Here is a 16612-nt window from a genome sequence, read left to right as displayed (position 1 = left end):
TTCTGTCTCTCTCTGTGGTCTTTTGACCCAACTGGGATCAAAAGGATTAACTGCTTTTTCAGATTTTAGGGAATCAGAAGACCCAAATAGGCATCAAATTCTCAAATGGGTACAGCACCTCTTCTTGATGATGTATCTTCTGACATTATATGAACAACATTTGACACTGTTTTTTTTTGTTGACTATAAGTGTTTATTTATCTGTACTGGAAAATATGAGCATAATCGGCAAGAGTCACAATTATTCAGAAAAGGAAAGGAAGATAATGAGTCCCTGTTTCCCTGTTGTGTTTTATGTGCAATACCATGAAGGTCGCTGTATTGATTCCTGATGAGCTTTGCTTTTCTCAGAGCTTATAAATCTTTGTTTGGCTGGTGTGAATCCCAACTGAAAGGCAAGTGTGCTGCAGAAAGCTTGGTGCAGAGTGACTGGCTCAGGGCCAGGCAGCAGCCTGCAGGCAGTCCAGACAGTGGCCTTCATGTTAGCAGGCTGTGCAGCCAGGGGGTTATTCTTGTTTGGAAGTTCATTTTTTTTTAAGAAGAAATCTGTACTCATTATTGATTAATTAGTACCAATGGGTCTCAGTTTTGGTTGTAGATTAGGATCACCTAGAGAATGTAAAAAATATTGCTTCCTGGGCCCTGCCCTTGACCAATTCAGTATAATGGGAGGGGGGGGGTCTGGATTTGGTGTTTTAGAATCTTCCAGGGCATTTTTAGGTGATGCCAAGGTTGAGAACATACTGATCTGTGCTTTGGGACTGTAAGCAGATTTCAACATCTGCCTGAGAATAAGAGTACCAGGAAAACCTGCTCTAAATGAGCCGCCTTGCTATCACGCCAGCGTTAATACCGGAACTAGGCGATGGGAAGGTCCTCTTGCCCCCCCCTTAATGTGAATGACTGGGATTAAAAGGTTTTGGAGGGATTTTAAAGTGAAAAATATTTCTTACCAGTTGTACATCAAGATCAAAGTGTGTTTCCTTATCTGAGGGGTTCTGACCAAGTCAAGGAATGAAGGATTCAGCTTCTCTCTGACTTCCTCATTGGGCCGGAGGCTCTGGGAACAGAAGCACTAGGAACGGCTCTGCATATTTAATGATGGTGCCCGCGGGTCATACAGGGAGTAACAGTTACACTCTCTGAGGCACACCTACCAGGTGCCCAGGTAAGCCCTCCCACACTTCAGCTCCTCTCATCTCTCCAGCTCCCCTGGAAGTGAGGTCTGTCGTCTCCACCCCATTTCACAGGAGAGGAAGCTGGGATGCAGGAAGTGAGGTAACTCAGACACACATACAGAGTGATACCAGGTGGAGCAGAGTGGGGTGACATCGAGGCCTACCCCAGGGGCCCCGGGGGTGGAGGGCATCAGTGCACCCTCTGCTCCTGGCCCAGGAGGCTCTGCTCTGAGACCTTAGCACTTGGGTCAGCTCCGTATGGCCTGTGCTTGGTACAATAAAGGTCTTGGGTCCACCCAGAAGGCTGAGTTCGACTCTGCATTTTCTCAAGGTCCCCAGGGGAGTCCTGTGGGAGAAGCTCTGCTCTAGAAGAAAATGGTGGTGGAGGTGGGAATCCCTCTCCAGGGTTCTGGGAGCATTGCCCTCACGAAAACCACTCGGCCTCCTTCCTAAGCAACATAGGTTGGTGTGCCAAAGACAGGAAGGAGGGAACAAACCTCCCAGCACAACCAGCAGTGACCAGACCATCGCCACTGCGTTACCTCTATGGACAGGGACTCGTGTGTGCTGTGTTCCCTGACCAGCCTCTGAAAGGCTCTGAAACCTAAGAACTGGGGCTATGCCACTCATTCCTAAGTCCTGATTCTAAAGTCATGTCAATCTTAAGGTCTTACAGGTAAATGATCTGAGATCCCCTTTCAGAAATGATGTACTCTGATTTTAACATAATTTTCTAACAAGCTTGATTTTTTCTTTCCCAGCTGTGTCTGATGAAAAGGTTTATGGTAACGGTGAAAGGGTCTCCTAAAGGCAAAACAAACTTCAGAGAAAACGGACACCTCAGTGATGTGTTTGATGTAAGAAGGCAGGAGATTGCTCACAATGTTTGGGGATAGTTTCTATTCAAAATGGTTAAAATTCTAAGAAATTGTTTGTACTTGATAAATCTTCCATCTGGGGAAAACCTCCTTCGCTGAGGATGCCAGTGGGCATAGAGGTAAATCAGATATGAGTGACCAGCCCAGTTTTGAGTGGTACAAGACAGAAGCTCCTCATATGCCTGTAAATGATTTTTGTTTCCTTTTAGTTTTATGGTTTCCATCGATTTAAAGTATTCGACTGGGGAACCATGAATCTTAGCACAACAGAAATACTCTGTTGTATGGCGGCCCTTCTGCAGCTCCTGGTTTAGATAGTGGACAGTTTCCCCAAACCCGCCTTTGTCCTTGTTCCCTGATGTGACACTTCAGCTGCTGGCTCACCTGGACAGAGGCAGGCAGAGATTTTCCATTTTTCTTGGCAATGTGTTTAATGACCTTCATGGCTTTGGCTTTTTTGTTCTGGGAGTTCAGCCACCTTGGAGACTCAGGCACACACCTAGGGACAGGGCAGGTGTTATCAGTGCTGGTAACTGAAGGGGAAAATCTTCCTGAGCCCCTTGTCCCATGGTCATAATCAGATTTCTCTGTGGGATCTTACATAGTGAGGTTTGGTTGGATCTACAAAAGAAATAGTTGTGCAGGTGCTACACAGCCAAGGAAACCATCAACAGAATGAAAAGGCAATCTACTGAGCAGGAGAAAATAACTGCAAATCATATATATGGTAAAGGCTTAGTATCCAAAATACGTAAAGAACTCATATAACTGAACAGCAAAAAAACAAAAAACAAAGAAACCAAACAATCTGATTTAAAAATGGGCAGAGGGCCTGAATAGTAATTTTTCCAAAGAGGACATTCAGATGACCAATAGGCACAAGAAAAGATGTTCAACATCAAACTACAGTGAGTTATCAGCTTAGTCAGAATGGTTATTTTCAAAATGACAAAAAAAACAAGTGTTGGTGAGCACTGTTGGTGGGAATGTAAATTGGTGCAGCCATTATAGAAAATGGGATGGAAGTTCAATATTAAAAATAAAAATGCCATTAAACGTAGCAACTCCACTTCTGCATATTTATTGAAAGAAAACAAAAATAGTAATTTGAAAAAATATATGCACTCTTCTGTTCTTGCAGTATTATTTACAATAGCCAAGATGTGGAAACAACCAAAATGTCCAGCAATGGATAAATGGATAAAGAAGGTGTGATACATATATACAATGGAATATTACTCAGCCAAAAAAAGAAGGAAATCTTGCCATTTGTAACAACATGCATGGACCTAGAGGGTATTATGCTAAATGAAATAAACCAGAATGAAAAAGATAAATATTATATGATCTCACTTCTAATAAAAGAAGCAAGCTCCTAGATACAGATAACAGATTGATGGTTGTTCGTGGAGGTGGGGGGATGGGGCAGAGGAAATGGTTGAAGGAGGTCAAAAGGTACAAACTTCTTGTCATAAGGTAATTAAGTTCTGGGATGTAAAGACAGCATGGTGACTGTAGTTAATGATACTGTATTGTATATTTGAACGTTGCTAAGGGAATAGGTCTTAAAAAGCCTCATCATAAAAAAAAATTGTAAAATTGTGCAGGGAGATGGGTGGTTCTTCCTCCAAATGCTGGCCTCTATTCAGCCTCGTCAGGAAGACCTCAAGTCTCCTCTTCTACGAGTGCCCAGGGGGGCTTCGGGAAGCAAACTGCCAAGCAGGAAGCAGCTGAAGCCCCAGCCGTGAGCTGCAGGCCAGAGAGGCAGGTCTCAGTGGCTCCAGCTTTGCAGCAAGTGAGAACTGACAGGCATGGTGGAGGTGGGGAGGTGGCTGCATGCACACTGTCAAGGGGAAAGCAACTACTGTTTGTATTTTCTGTATTCTGAGAGCTGACTTCCCAAAGGAATGAGATAAGAGTTTGAGATCTGATGGGGAGAGCCGGAAAGGCAGACTGCACGAATGGAGCTTGGTCTGGCAGGACCCAGGGAGCCCCTGTATGTCTTTGAGCAGGATTATAGCCAGGGGGCCAGGAGGAGGAGGGACTGTCAGGAAGGAGGCAGAGAAACAGGCAGGCCCCAGTCGGGGTCATTGCTCTGGGAGAGAAGGGCTGCTCTGACAGGCAGGGCTCCAAAGGAACTCAGGTGGATGTTTCTGTGGAGGTGCCATGGAGACAAGAATCAAGGACAACTCTGTTAGGGCTCAGTGTCAGGAACAGAAGCATGGTGTGCTCAGTGGCCGTCAATCCACAGCTCATGGCTCGGAGGTCCTCCACTGTGACACTGCTGGGCTACTTCTCTAGCTCACACTTAGCAGCGTGTTTAGCGCTGGCTGCCTGTGCCTCAGGGAGCAGAGTCAGCAGAGACAAAGGGCCAGGGTGAAGGGCTTGGGAGCCTGGTGAGAGGAGGCAGGAGCTGGGAGTGGTTGGCTTGGAGATGGAAAGTCCTGACGGACTCTGAGAGACATAAACCGATGCCGAAAGAACTGCCTGGTGGAACAGAAGTTAATTTTTTGAAGCTCTAGGTGTAGCAGGAGGACTAATGGGTAAAATTGATGGGAATGTAAATTCTGGCTCCATGGAAAGCCTCTTGGGCATGAGCTCTGGGCTCCACAAAGAGGCTTACCTGATGGTAAGTAGGTGCCCTCTGTGCCAGAGCTCCAGCAGAGGCGAGAGAATCATGTACTAGGGGGTTGCTACGGGACCAGACAGGCAACTGGCCAGAGGACCCCACTGTTACCTGGCCTCAAAGAGGTGACACCCCCTGGGATGGATAGTCAAGTCGTGCAATGCCAAGTGAACAGTTGATGCCAACAAGCAGTGAGTGGGGCAGGGGTATAGAGATGTGTGCACAGGGCCACCAAGCAGGGGACAGAGGCCCTCCTGGGCAGGCTGACCAGGTGGGTACAGGGCAGTGAGGCCTGCACAGAGTCCCTCCACCATGACTCCCATGTCCTCTCTGCCCCTGTACCTCCTCCCTTCCACTCTTTTGCCGCCTCACTCTTTACTGGTCCTGTCTCCTCATCCTCAAATGAGAATGCCTTTCAAAAGCTGGTGTTTGCTCGTGGTCTGCCCATCTCCCTCATCTTCCGGCCCTGATCATTTTCTCAGAGGGATCTCGTCTATCCCCATAACTACAACAACGATGTAGATCTTATCTGAACTCCTGACTTTTAAGTTTAACTCCCTGCCGGATACCTACATGTGGATGCCCATGCAGCACTAAGCGTTCCTCAGGTCCAGAGCTCACCTCAGCATCTTTCCCTCCACAGCCCCTCCTCCTTCTGAGTGACACCCCCATCAACACGCAGACGCACAAGGTACATGCCAGATGCCACACTTGGGGCACCTGTAGGATTCTAAGTAAATTAAATTTGATTCTACTGCATGAAAGGTGTCAAGAAGTGCTTCGGAGGTGATGGGAACGGAGATAATAGGTGAGCCTTCCTGTCTGCTAACACATTAGGTTTCTATTCAAATAGGAAAGTAACATGGTAGAGCTGGTTTTAAAAATGAGACATGAGGTGTGGATTAGAGGTGGTGGAACAAATACCCAAAATACCAGTTGGGAGGCTAGGGAAGCAATCTAGGCAGGAAATAATGAATTCCTAGTGGGAATAGGAAGAAAAAAAGGGTTTTGATTCAGAGATGCAAAGGAGGGAGAATGGGTGTAGGGAGGGAGCTAAAGGTCACTCTCAGAGTTTTACTGGCTTTTGGAGGAGACCAGGTTTCCTGGGAGGGGTTGAGATGTTCAATTCTTAGACAAGATAACTAGGGGAAGAACAGGTGGGTGTGTCCAGGAACCAAATACGTGGGCTTGTTGCATGGGAGGGAGACTTGTTTGATAATCACATCCCTCTTGCTTTATCTCAGGTAAACCTCCCATTAAGAGTATCTGATAGTTTCAGCTGATTCTAGTGTTTTCTGTGTCCCTTGAGCAGAGGTGACATCTTTCACTTCTCCTGGTATCTGTGACTGATTTGTACAGTCTGTCTGGGGTGCCAGGGTGGACTTATCTGGGATAAAGACTGCTGTGGTTGACTGGGGATGTCTGCTCTGGGCATGGACATGGGGACGTGGTGATAAAAAGTCCCATGGTGCCATGCATGCCCCACTTCCTCAATCTTGAGTTTCATTCTGATCAGGTTCAGAATAAGAACAGTAATATTGTCAGTTTCTTCAAAGGGTACTACAGCCACCAGAAGCTGATTACAACACCACATTAATAATGTGAAAATGTAAGATCCAAGTCATCAAATGCTTAAGCCCAAAGTGAAAGGACATTTGATTTCAGGAGCAGGAGACAGGCTGAAGCCTGTGGTGTTTTTTATCCCTGTAACATGGACCTGGGTTTCCCGTGAAACGGAAGGGGGAGGGAAGCCTTAGGTTTCAGAAGGCATGGTGCATTAGGGAGGGCAGACTCTTTAGTTAAATAGAGCATTTCAATGTATTTCCTTTTTGTTCCAAGTGGACTCACCAGTAATAGAGCAAGAAGCAGAAGTTGGGCACAGTAACCGTGAGCTGCAGCCACCTCCAGTGAGGAATCACGTATGCCACCCCAGCAAGTACCAGGAGCCCAATCGTAAAGGCGACTTGGTAAAAAATCCCCACTGTTCTTCTATAGCTCAGCCCGACAAATTCTGTAACTGCAGAGACAATCTCAATGGTCAAGTCAGTACAACAGTGGGTTGGCTATCCAACTAGAGGGAAACTGCAGTGCCAACCTTCAAACAGTAGTCCAAATTCTAGAATTTTCTATACAGCTCTTTGAAATTTTTAAAATGTTTTTTGGGGCCTATTTTGTTATAATTATTGCTGTTGTGTTAATGTAAAATCTTATAATCTCACATTAGATGGGGTGAAAGGCCTGCCAATATGAGCAAAATGCTTAATTTATAGAATAATTTCTAGGACAAATGCAATCATTTTTAAGATATATGCAGAATTTTGAACTAGAGTGATAAGGCAGTGATAATTTAAGACCTGAATACATGAACCAAAAATAGAATTTAGATCATAGATGATTTTTATATAAATGAATATCTCAATATAACTTGTTCTCTTACTTGAGTTAAACATTTTCTTTTCAATTCTGCTGTGTGTAAATGGCTTAGAAACCTAGCAATAGGACTCGTTTACAAGGACTGATTTTTAAATTTTCAGGAATTTTGCAAACTGTTTGTTAAACCCATTGGTATTTTAAAATCAGTCATGGTGGGAGTATTGGCAACTTAGAAGACACTATGAATCAGAGACTTTGTTTTCTAAGAGCCAGTTTATTGGCATACTGCAGCACATGGTGTAATGACCATCTTTATCTCGCCCATGACTACAGCATGACAGGTGTATGAAGTCTGTGGTACATGGGTTTAGGGGACCAGCATTTTTATATCACAAACATGCTAGGATTGAAATTCCAGATATTCTGTGAGCCACAGAGTTTTTGCTCAGATGTTGGGTAATCAACTATTTATAAACCAAACAAATTGCCCTCTAAAAATATTCCTGTAAATTACTGTTGTCAATTTTCCAAAAGTATTCAAAAACAGAGTTAGAATGTAATTGCTCAACAAAACTTTATGTAGAGTGGTTGGGGTCCCAGATGAAGGCTGAGGGTGGCGGGGTACAAAGAGGTCTAGTACAAGTGCCCCTCAAGGACATTCAGAGGGACTGGAGAGGAAATTGATGGGAAGAGGCTGAAATTTAAATGTATACAATTAATTTCTACATATTATATGTTCTAGAAACCAAATGATTGGTTGAGCAACTGCATATGTTAATTTTTTGTTGCCCAAATGCATATTAAAGACCTTCCATGAGAGGTACCTATAGTATTAAGCACTATCTCCTCTTCACCTCACAGAATTCCCCAAATTAACTTTACCAGGTAAAATTTTAAGCACATGTATTCTAGTTTTCTTGTGTATAATGGGAACTTTATTGTTAGCAGTAGCGTCCAAGTGTCCATTTCCCTTTGTGTGGATGATACTTGAATATAGCTGATGGGAAAGTAATGATGGAGTTAATTCCCAAGATTTAACTATGATGGTAATTTTTCTTAATATTACTTTAAAGGTGCTATGCTGCTAGAATTCAAATGTTCTCCTATATGCCTTGAAGCTTAAGTCTCACTCTGGCTACTACTGAGTAGGATGTAAATGATAATCCTGGTTGGCTATGGAGCGTGGACTGACCACAGCACTTGTATTTTCAGTTTCCTTGCATATAAATTATGAATAATATGGTTTACTAGAATCAATTTTCATGAAGTAATAGAGTCCCTTATACACCTAACATGGCTCTCATCATTGAATTTTCTTTATGTACAGGCCTGGCAGGTTGGATTTTGTCTCTATGTAACACCCCTATGTACAGAAAACAAAAATTCCTACAGTTATGTAGGAATTTGGAATGCATGATGTTTACCGTCGGTTATTTTATTTGTTTTCTTTATATGAGGAATGTAGAATGAGGTGATTGAAAAGATTTTAGAAATTCTTTTGATACAGGAAAAAAACCAGTCTCTGCGCACTGTGTTAAAGCTGAGCCTGTTTCTCTGCAGTGACCCCCCACCTGACTCTATTTTGGCAGCAGTGCCTGCATGTCCTCCCAGCAGCAGTTGCAAGCATTCTTACTCAGGATGTAGCCTATCAGCCAGCCCGCCTTGCTGACCAGTCCTTGGATCAAACGAAAAGTTAACATCCATGTGTAGGTGGGGGAAAAGGCCATGAGGACCCCAGAGGCAGCATTTATGAGGATTGTGATCAAGAGGCAGAGCTTACGGCCAAACCTGCAGGGGGAAAAGCAGAGAGAGGGGGAAGAGTGAGATGAGATCCATGAAGATCGCAGAACATCAGCAGGAGTTTGGGAGCCCTGGAGGCTGACTCTGAGCTATGGCAGGCCAGCAGGCGCCAAGTCACACTCACACTTGCCAACAGAACCCTGGAGGTCAGTCGGTTTCACGCAGCGTTTTCCACCAGCCCGCTGCACAGGGACCGAAGCACTGCGAGCCCATTCACCTCAGGGCCAGAGTTACCTGCTCAGCCCCGAACCCATGGAGGGTGATGCGGGGAGTGAGTCTCCCAGGCCACCCAGTGCTCAGTGCCCCAGGGGGCCTGTTTGCCCCTCACCCTGTGAGCTTGGGGGCCTTTGCTCTAACAGTCTCAACCAACTGCCCATCCAAGAGAGTTTTGGGTTTAGTAAGAACAGAATTCGAGTTCAACATACTCCCCTATCCATTTTCAACACTGCCTTTGGACTTGGTGGCATTTGCATGGCTTATGGGAAGGGTCTTTTGTGTGGTAATGTGGTCAGTTCACACGGTCATGGCTACAGGAGTGTCGCCTCAGGATATTCCATATTTCATGTGAGGGACTCAGGTCTCATCAGCCTAGGGCCTTGTACAGTGGCTCCATGCACAGAGCGGAGGAAAATGTGGAAAACTGGGGTTAATCTTGGCCTTACCACTTACCGTACAATGTTGCCGAGTTATTCAACCTTCCCCAGTTTCCTCATCTGGAGAAGACCTGTGTGACCCAGCTGGCAAGAAGACTGAGATATCACACATGAAGAGCTGGCCACCTCGCCTTCCTTCTCCCCCCACCACCCACCTCCCTCCGTTCCCTCTGGGTGTCAAGCTGGCCCTCAGAAAGCTGGTTGGGGTGCTGGATGCGTATTTTCACCTTTTCTTCATGTCTTCCTGGTTTTGTGCCAAAAGACACTCTAATCAGCTGGGAGTGGATATTTCCAAAATTCTGCATAGAAAACATTTTATTTGGTTTTTGTTTATCTATTTCAAACTGAACGGTTCTTAGGGCTTAATGTCATCAGCACTGCACATTCAGAGGTGGCTCAATGTTATCTGATTGCTTCTCTGCCTTTAGACAACTATGCTCTTGTGACCATTTCAATACTAACTGACCATTTAAGAATAATCCAGGATGTCATTAATAATTATTAGGGAATAATAATATTTTAAATCTGAAATTTAAAGATCAAGCAGTCACATTGGTAATTAATGTAAACTGCTAAATTTCTTAGAACCTTGTTTTGATCATGTCATTTCTTAATTCTCAGTTAATGTATCCCATTGTAAATATATATGCCCTTGGCTGTTAATTCAAAACCTTCCAAAGTCACATCTCAACACAATGGTTTAGCCTTTCTTCCCACATCTACCCAAACCCTTTTCTTTGCCCTCAAAGAGTTCATGAACATTTGCTCAGGTGATAATTCTTTAATTTCCAAAGTTGACTCAGGCATACCAGAAACCATCACAGTCATGCTCCTGTAGATGGACCAAATCCTGTGGCTGATAAGAGGGAATATTCACCATTTAAAACTCAGAGCATGAAAACCTTCAGAATATCAAATCAACAATGCAGACAAACTTTGCAGGGAGACATGTTCCAAAGAAGAACATGATCTTATTAAGAAAATTAGCCATGGCTTGAAGAGGTTTTGGAGATCTGAGATAGTGGTTTGAGACCCCCCCACTCCCCACCAGCCCCCATCTTCCACTCCCCAGCTCCCCGCAACAGAACCACTGAAGTGGTTACATGGAAAACAAAGGGAGAAACCAGGAGGTGTGGACTCCAGGACTGCTGGCCTCAGTCCGTTAGTTGCTTGCTACTCAGAAGGCGGCACGGGGCTGTCACCTGGGAGTGGATAGAAGTGCTGACTCAGGCTCACTCCAGACCCCCTGGGTCAGAAGTCAGAATTCTAACAAGATCCCTGGGTGCTGGATGCATATTAATGTTTGGGAAGCACTGCTTTCATTCCACTCAGCCTCAGGTTCCTCATCTGCAAATTGGGGATAATAAAATCTTTAAAAGGCCGTTATGATCCCAAATGAAATATAACACACCAGGATGCCCAGTACAGTGCCTGGCACATAGTAGGTAATGGAGAACTCGTTTTGGGAGATTCCACATAGTTGAGTAAGTTTGACTCTGACTCACAGACTTGGGTTTGTTTTGACCCAGTTCCATCATGAAAAAGACAGTAGGATGCTGGCTCCCAGGAACTTATTAGTAGTCTTTCAGAAAATTTGCAAGCTAATTTAAAAATTGTTAAACACAGCTATTAAAAATTAAATTATATACTTATAATCAAGCAAATTATATTAAAAACAAGTGTCATAAGTATACAAAACACTGCTTCCTAATTATTTCACTGTTTGACCATCCATTATCCATGCTCATGGGGTTATTTGCCTCTATCTGTTGTGTGTACAGTGGAAATAGTGTATTATTTCCACGTATTTCCAGCCAACTCTGTGTTCAGTGACCTTACTTTGCTAGCTTGAAATGGACCACCGTGGGGGTATTTACACCAAGGAAATCAGCAAATGCTACAAATCTTTTTCCCTTGAAAAGTCATTCATTAAATATTTACAAGCATGCCACTAAATATAGCACTTATAATTACTGATCATTAGAGTAAAAAGTCTGGAATTGGTGTGAGATTACTTGTGTCACATGATCCTCATATCATTCTTTAAGAGGTTTGAATGATGAAACAAATTGGACATCTTATAAAAGGTTTATTTTCAAATTCTCTAACATCACCCTCCTTCACTCCCTCCTTCCCTTCCTTCCATTTGCAACGCTCACCTTCAGAAGGTTGACGTGCTGTAAGACTCAGTATTCTTATTTACAATCTTTCATAATGTCCTCCTTGTTTTCTTCTAAAAGGTACCCCAATCAGCTGTTGGGTCATATTTTTAAAACCTTCATAGATGACATATTCTATTTAATGTCGGCTTAATCTGTAGCATAAAATAGGTTTGCATGAGATTTTTATTGCACTGTATAAAATCTCAAAACTTCAGAAATAGGCATTAAGTATACAAAAGTTAAGTTCCTTTTTTTTTTTGTTTAACCCTATGGAGTTACATTAGTGCACACCCTTAGATCAAATACAACAGGAGAGGGGGCAACTGCCAACATAACTTCAGATGGTTTAAGAAAGGAAATAGAGGTACATACCTAGATTTTTGGGGAAGAATCATGAGTAATCAGCTTTACATAGGAGATTGCAACAATAGGAGCAGAAAATGAGGTCACCTAGGTAGGTGGATAATTGACTGAGGATTATAAGTCAGGAATGCACTGTCAGTAGAGAATTAGACAAGGCTCTTACTGTCTGAGTGGGGTGAGAATAATTAACTCATTTATTTAACTAGCTGTGAGACTCAGTCACCTATTTGCTCACTTCTTTCCCGTGAGCTGAGTGTTAATAACTTCACCGTACATGGAGGTGGGCAGTGGGAAGGGCGAGGAGAGAGGGGACTTTGGACCACTCCTTGCTAGTGTTGCTCCTGATTTAAGGCATCATCTCCAAATGACTGTCATAGGTTCTGTGGCAATAAAAATAACCCGAATGGCTGCCTCATTCCCTCACAAACCTCCCACACAGTCCCAGGAAGAGCCTCCGAAGGACGGCTGAGCAGACAGCTCCGGAAGTAGTGTGGTAGATGGAGCTGCCTTGAGACCAGTGTCTCACCTGCCACCCTCCCTCCCCACTCCTGCTGCCCCATGGGCCGGGCTTGAAAATGCACAGGGATGGGGGCAGTGGACGGGGTGAAGGGGTGAAGGGTGGGTGTGATAGATTAAACCATCATTGTTAATCTTTTAACACATTTGCAACTTTCAATCCAGCCTGACAATATAGTTTAATCGTAGAAAATACTCTATTTATATTTAATATTATACTCATAGTTTTGGGTTTATCATACTATAGATATAGTTGGGGAGGGCAAAAAGCATACAGTGTATTTACCATTTATTTCAGACTAAATATGTATATTTATGGTTTATAATAAATTATAAATATATTAAATTGATTATAATAGATTTTATATATTTATTGTATAGTTATATATCACCACTTCATTAGGTGACTGATGACTAAAGAGAATGATACTGTCTCAAATGTTGAGCACAGTGCCTGGCACATGGAAAACTCTCCATAAACAGTTGGCATTATGAGTATTAAATAATTAGCCCTGATGGCCATATTATCTAAAGTGTTTATCAAATAAAAAGCAAAATTTTCTGTTTTCCTTTTGAAGACTCCTAAAAACATCTACTGGGTCATCACCATTGTAAAGATGTGTGTTACAAGGAACTTTCAGCACCGCAAATCTGGGATTACAAAATGATGGACCAATAAATGATACAGGGTCAGCTGGATTCGTATGAGTCCCGTGAAGACACGGACCCATTGGAGAAGAGCATGTGTTGTACATTCCATGTGGAGGGGCCTTTCCAGATCTCGGTGTGGATGGACCCTGTTTCCCTTTCACCCAACTATATCCCAGGTTCCACGTCTATACCTATACCTGGCTCCAGGGGCCCAGCTCAGGAGTCCTGCAGTCTCATGGGCGGGGGAGGGACAGTGTTGGGGAGAGCATGCTGGACTCTGGGTATGTGAGAGGCAAGCAGAGGACCGAAGACGGCCCGAGACCCCTAAGGCTCACGACCAGCAGGCCAAAGAATGAATGAACTGGGAATTACAAAGGGATCAACCCATGGCGTCCTCTCCCTCCCCTAACCCCTAAACTTCTGGGTAACTCACAAGAAAAAACTGCTGCCTAATGTTGAAATATCCCACTAGAACTCAGAGATTTAGAAAATAAAGACATTGGTCATGCTTATCAAAGCAGCAGAAGAAATCTAAGATGGTTCAGACAACTGACATTAAGGCCATAAAACTGGTCTGGGTGCTCTGGGAAAGAATGATACTGAAGCAGGGGTGGTAAGGCCAAGTGCTTCCAGAACCTGCGGGATTGTTTAAATCCACCACATTTGTACTGCACCTACCTGTCTGCTATGTAGCCGATAGACACAGAACCAATAAAAAAACCAGCATTCACAGCCGACTGAAACAGGTCCAGCATCCAGGAGTTGGCACACACTAGGTTAAACTGCCGTGAGGTGAGAGATGTCCCAAGTTAGGGGAGAAAGAAAACAAAATCCCGTAAGACACAACACAGCCTGGGGAACTCATTCAATCTTCCTTGCGTTAAACCAGTGTGGCTGAATGCTTTCCTGTTTCTATTAATTTTCTTCATGCAAGAAAAAGATTTGTCCTGCACTCCATTTAGCATTCCATCTGGTAGTATGTCATTAGGCTAAACTCTGTGATTGGTTAAATCAGCTGAAATTGGGTCATACTCCATTTATGCACAAATCCATTTGCCCTTTCTAATTTCAATACACGGAGGCAAATCGGTGTGTGAAGAGGTTACAAACGTTGCCCTGGGGGACTTTCTCTTCCCTGTCTCTCTAGGAGCAGGGGAATTAGCAGTCAGGAGCGCCTTGCTAAAGGCTGTTACATTTGCTCTCATCTGGAACAAGAGGCTGTGTTGGAGGAGGAACAGGTGCTGGCCTGGAAGTCAGGGGATCCAGTTTCCAGGCTAACTTACTCTGTGGCCTCAGGCAAGTTGTACCTGTCTGCTCTGGGGCCCAGTTTCCTCATCTCTGTGTGAAGAGAGGAGATGAGCCACTGTAAAGCCTCTTAAAGTTGTACAGTGTTAAAACTGTGAACCTCCACACTTCAGGTAATGAGACTACTTCAGATCCTCAAAAAAAAGGCCCCTCTACCTCCATGTCTGTATCACACAGAGTATCTTCACAACACCCCGGCAGTTCTGGAAACTAAGGGAGGCAATTGGCTCCTTATTTGCAGAAGCATTGCATTGCCCCATTTTGCTTTGCCTCCCATTAGAACAAACCTCCATTTAAAAAAATTTCCTCCGTATTTATTGAAATGAGGCTTCACAATTAGATGTGACTGCTGACGGTAGATTTTAATACAATCATAGCACTATCACATAAGCTCCAACCCCAGAAGGTTTTATGTGGACACTTTGAGCAAATTAAGAGAATAAAACAGCCCTCAGGAGGAAAGCACACGCTTTCACAGCAAGGCTCCGTTCAGCTCAGGTCCGAGGGTTTTCAGGTGACCATTGGTATGCTGGCAGAATAGAAGGGGAGGTAAGGCTTCCAGAAAAAGAAGAGGCTTGACGATTTTCCCTTTCCTGAAATTATTTCCAGAAATTCTGATGGGCATTTGCTTGTGTCTTACCTCTGAGACTTGCATTAGCCAGAATCATGAGGGTCAGAATTCCATAAAGTCTTAACTAATACATTCATCTCCAGACAAATAAGAGGCTGCACGTTTGCCTGGGAAACTAGGCCTTTATAAGATGCTCTGGGTCCAAAGAGCAAGTCCGGACACAGTGTAAGAACCTGGCCCTGCCGGCTTCTCCCTTAGGAAAAGCTGTGCGCTTGGCTTTGCCCTGATCGCGACCCCGCTCCCACTCACCTCGGTCACGATGGAGGAGCCGGGTGCGTCGTACACCCAGCCGTGCGCGCAGGGGCCCAGCGGCAGGTGGCTCCTGTTGGCGGCCAGGCCGGCCAGCGGGTCCCGGCAGCCGAGGGCGCTCTGGTTCCAGTCCACCTCGTAGCGGCGACACTGGCGGGGGAAGGCCTCGCCCGCCGGCCCCGTGCCCGGCACCGTGTAGTTCAGCTCCTCTGCCAGGCTCCAACCGCAGCGCCGGCCCAGCTCGGCCACGCCGGGGTTCAGGCAGCGGTGGTCCGGGGTGAAGCCCAGGAAGACGATGCCCACGTAGATGGGAGCGAAGGCGGCTGAGAGCAGAGCTAGGAGGAAAAACATTTGTTTCTGGAAAAAGTTAAATTCCCCTACGTGCTCTAGGATGTCATCCACCGTGGGCATTATTACGGGAGGCAGGGGAAGGCCTGATGCTTTTCCCAGGGCTGCTACAGACGTCCTCGGGAGGCTGTGGCCAGCTCAGCACAACTCTTGATCAGAAGTCAAAGGGTGAGAGGGAGGTGACTTTAGCAAGCGACCAGCCTTTTGTCTTTTACTTGGTCAGGCTGACTTGCAGGCGTGCGCTTGTCCGGCTGCCGAGTGTCCTGCTGGTCTCCGAGAGGCTCCGAGCAAGCAACAGGGCGAGATGCTGTGTTTACTGTAACATCGCTCTTCAGGGTCTGTCCCTGCCTCATACCAGCACCACAAACAGTCCTGCCTCCATACCACCTGGGGAGAAATCTGAGCGCACTCACATATCACAGACCAGTTAATCCTTCCCTAGTAAACTAAGTGTCCAGGAAATTAATATATTCATATCTCACCCGCATAAACAACCTTTTCTCTAAGGTGCTTCAGAGAACTCACATGCATTTGGCTTCGCTCCCTCCGTGTTCTGTGAATCATGGTCTTGGGTCAGAGTTCATGTCTGGATTCGCAGCGGTTTGCAAAGTCTGCCTCTAGGCTCATTCTACAAACAAGTGCACTCAGGAGACATGCTGTGGCTGTTTGTTTTTTCCTGGATTTTATAATTCTGCTTTTTAAAGATGCCAATATTGGCATGCTTCTTTCAACCCTAACATATCTTTTCCTCAACCCATTTTTAAGGAAAGAATAAAATGTTCACCACACTTACAGGTCAAGTGTAAATGCAGGCAAGAGTGTTTTCATTCTGCTTGTTTTGTCCTAGATATTTCTGCCTCTTTGGAATTGTTTTGGGTG

The 16612-nt window shown here is 44.7% G+C and overlaps 1 protein-coding gene across 1 annotated transcript in view; it reads right to left on the bottom strand.

Moving 5' to 3' along the window:
• SLC22A2 (solute carrier family 22 member 2) overlaps window positions 1–16101 on the bottom strand; it is a 28154-nt gene extending 12053 nt beyond the window's left edge. Inside the window, exons 1-6 of the mRNA XM_036886783.2 lie at window positions 15386–16101; window positions 13879–13982; window positions 8689–8843; window positions 6531–6699; window positions 2441–2555; window positions 954–1060 (exon numbers count right to left, since the gene is read on the bottom strand). Of these exons, the coding sequence (XP_036742678.2) occupies window positions 954–1060; window positions 2441–2555; window positions 6531–6699; window positions 8689–8843; window positions 13879–13982; window positions 15386–15796 (1061 nt within the window). The 5' untranslated portion in view covers window positions 15797–16101. The remainder of the gene's footprint in view (window positions 1–953; window positions 1061–2440; window positions 2556–6530; window positions 6700–8688; window positions 8844–13878; window positions 13983–15385) is intronic.
• Window positions 16102–16612: the final 511 nt, after the last annotated feature.

The sequence above is a fragment of the Manis pentadactyla genome, chromosome 12, assembly GCF_030020395.1.
Source record: "Manis pentadactyla isolate mManPen7 chromosome 12, mManPen7.hap1, whole genome shotgun sequence".
In the NCBI taxonomy this organism is placed as follows: Eukaryota; Metazoa; Chordata; class Mammalia; order Pholidota; family Manidae; genus Manis; species Manis pentadactyla.
This window is presented reverse-complemented; position numbering and strand designations above follow the sequence as displayed.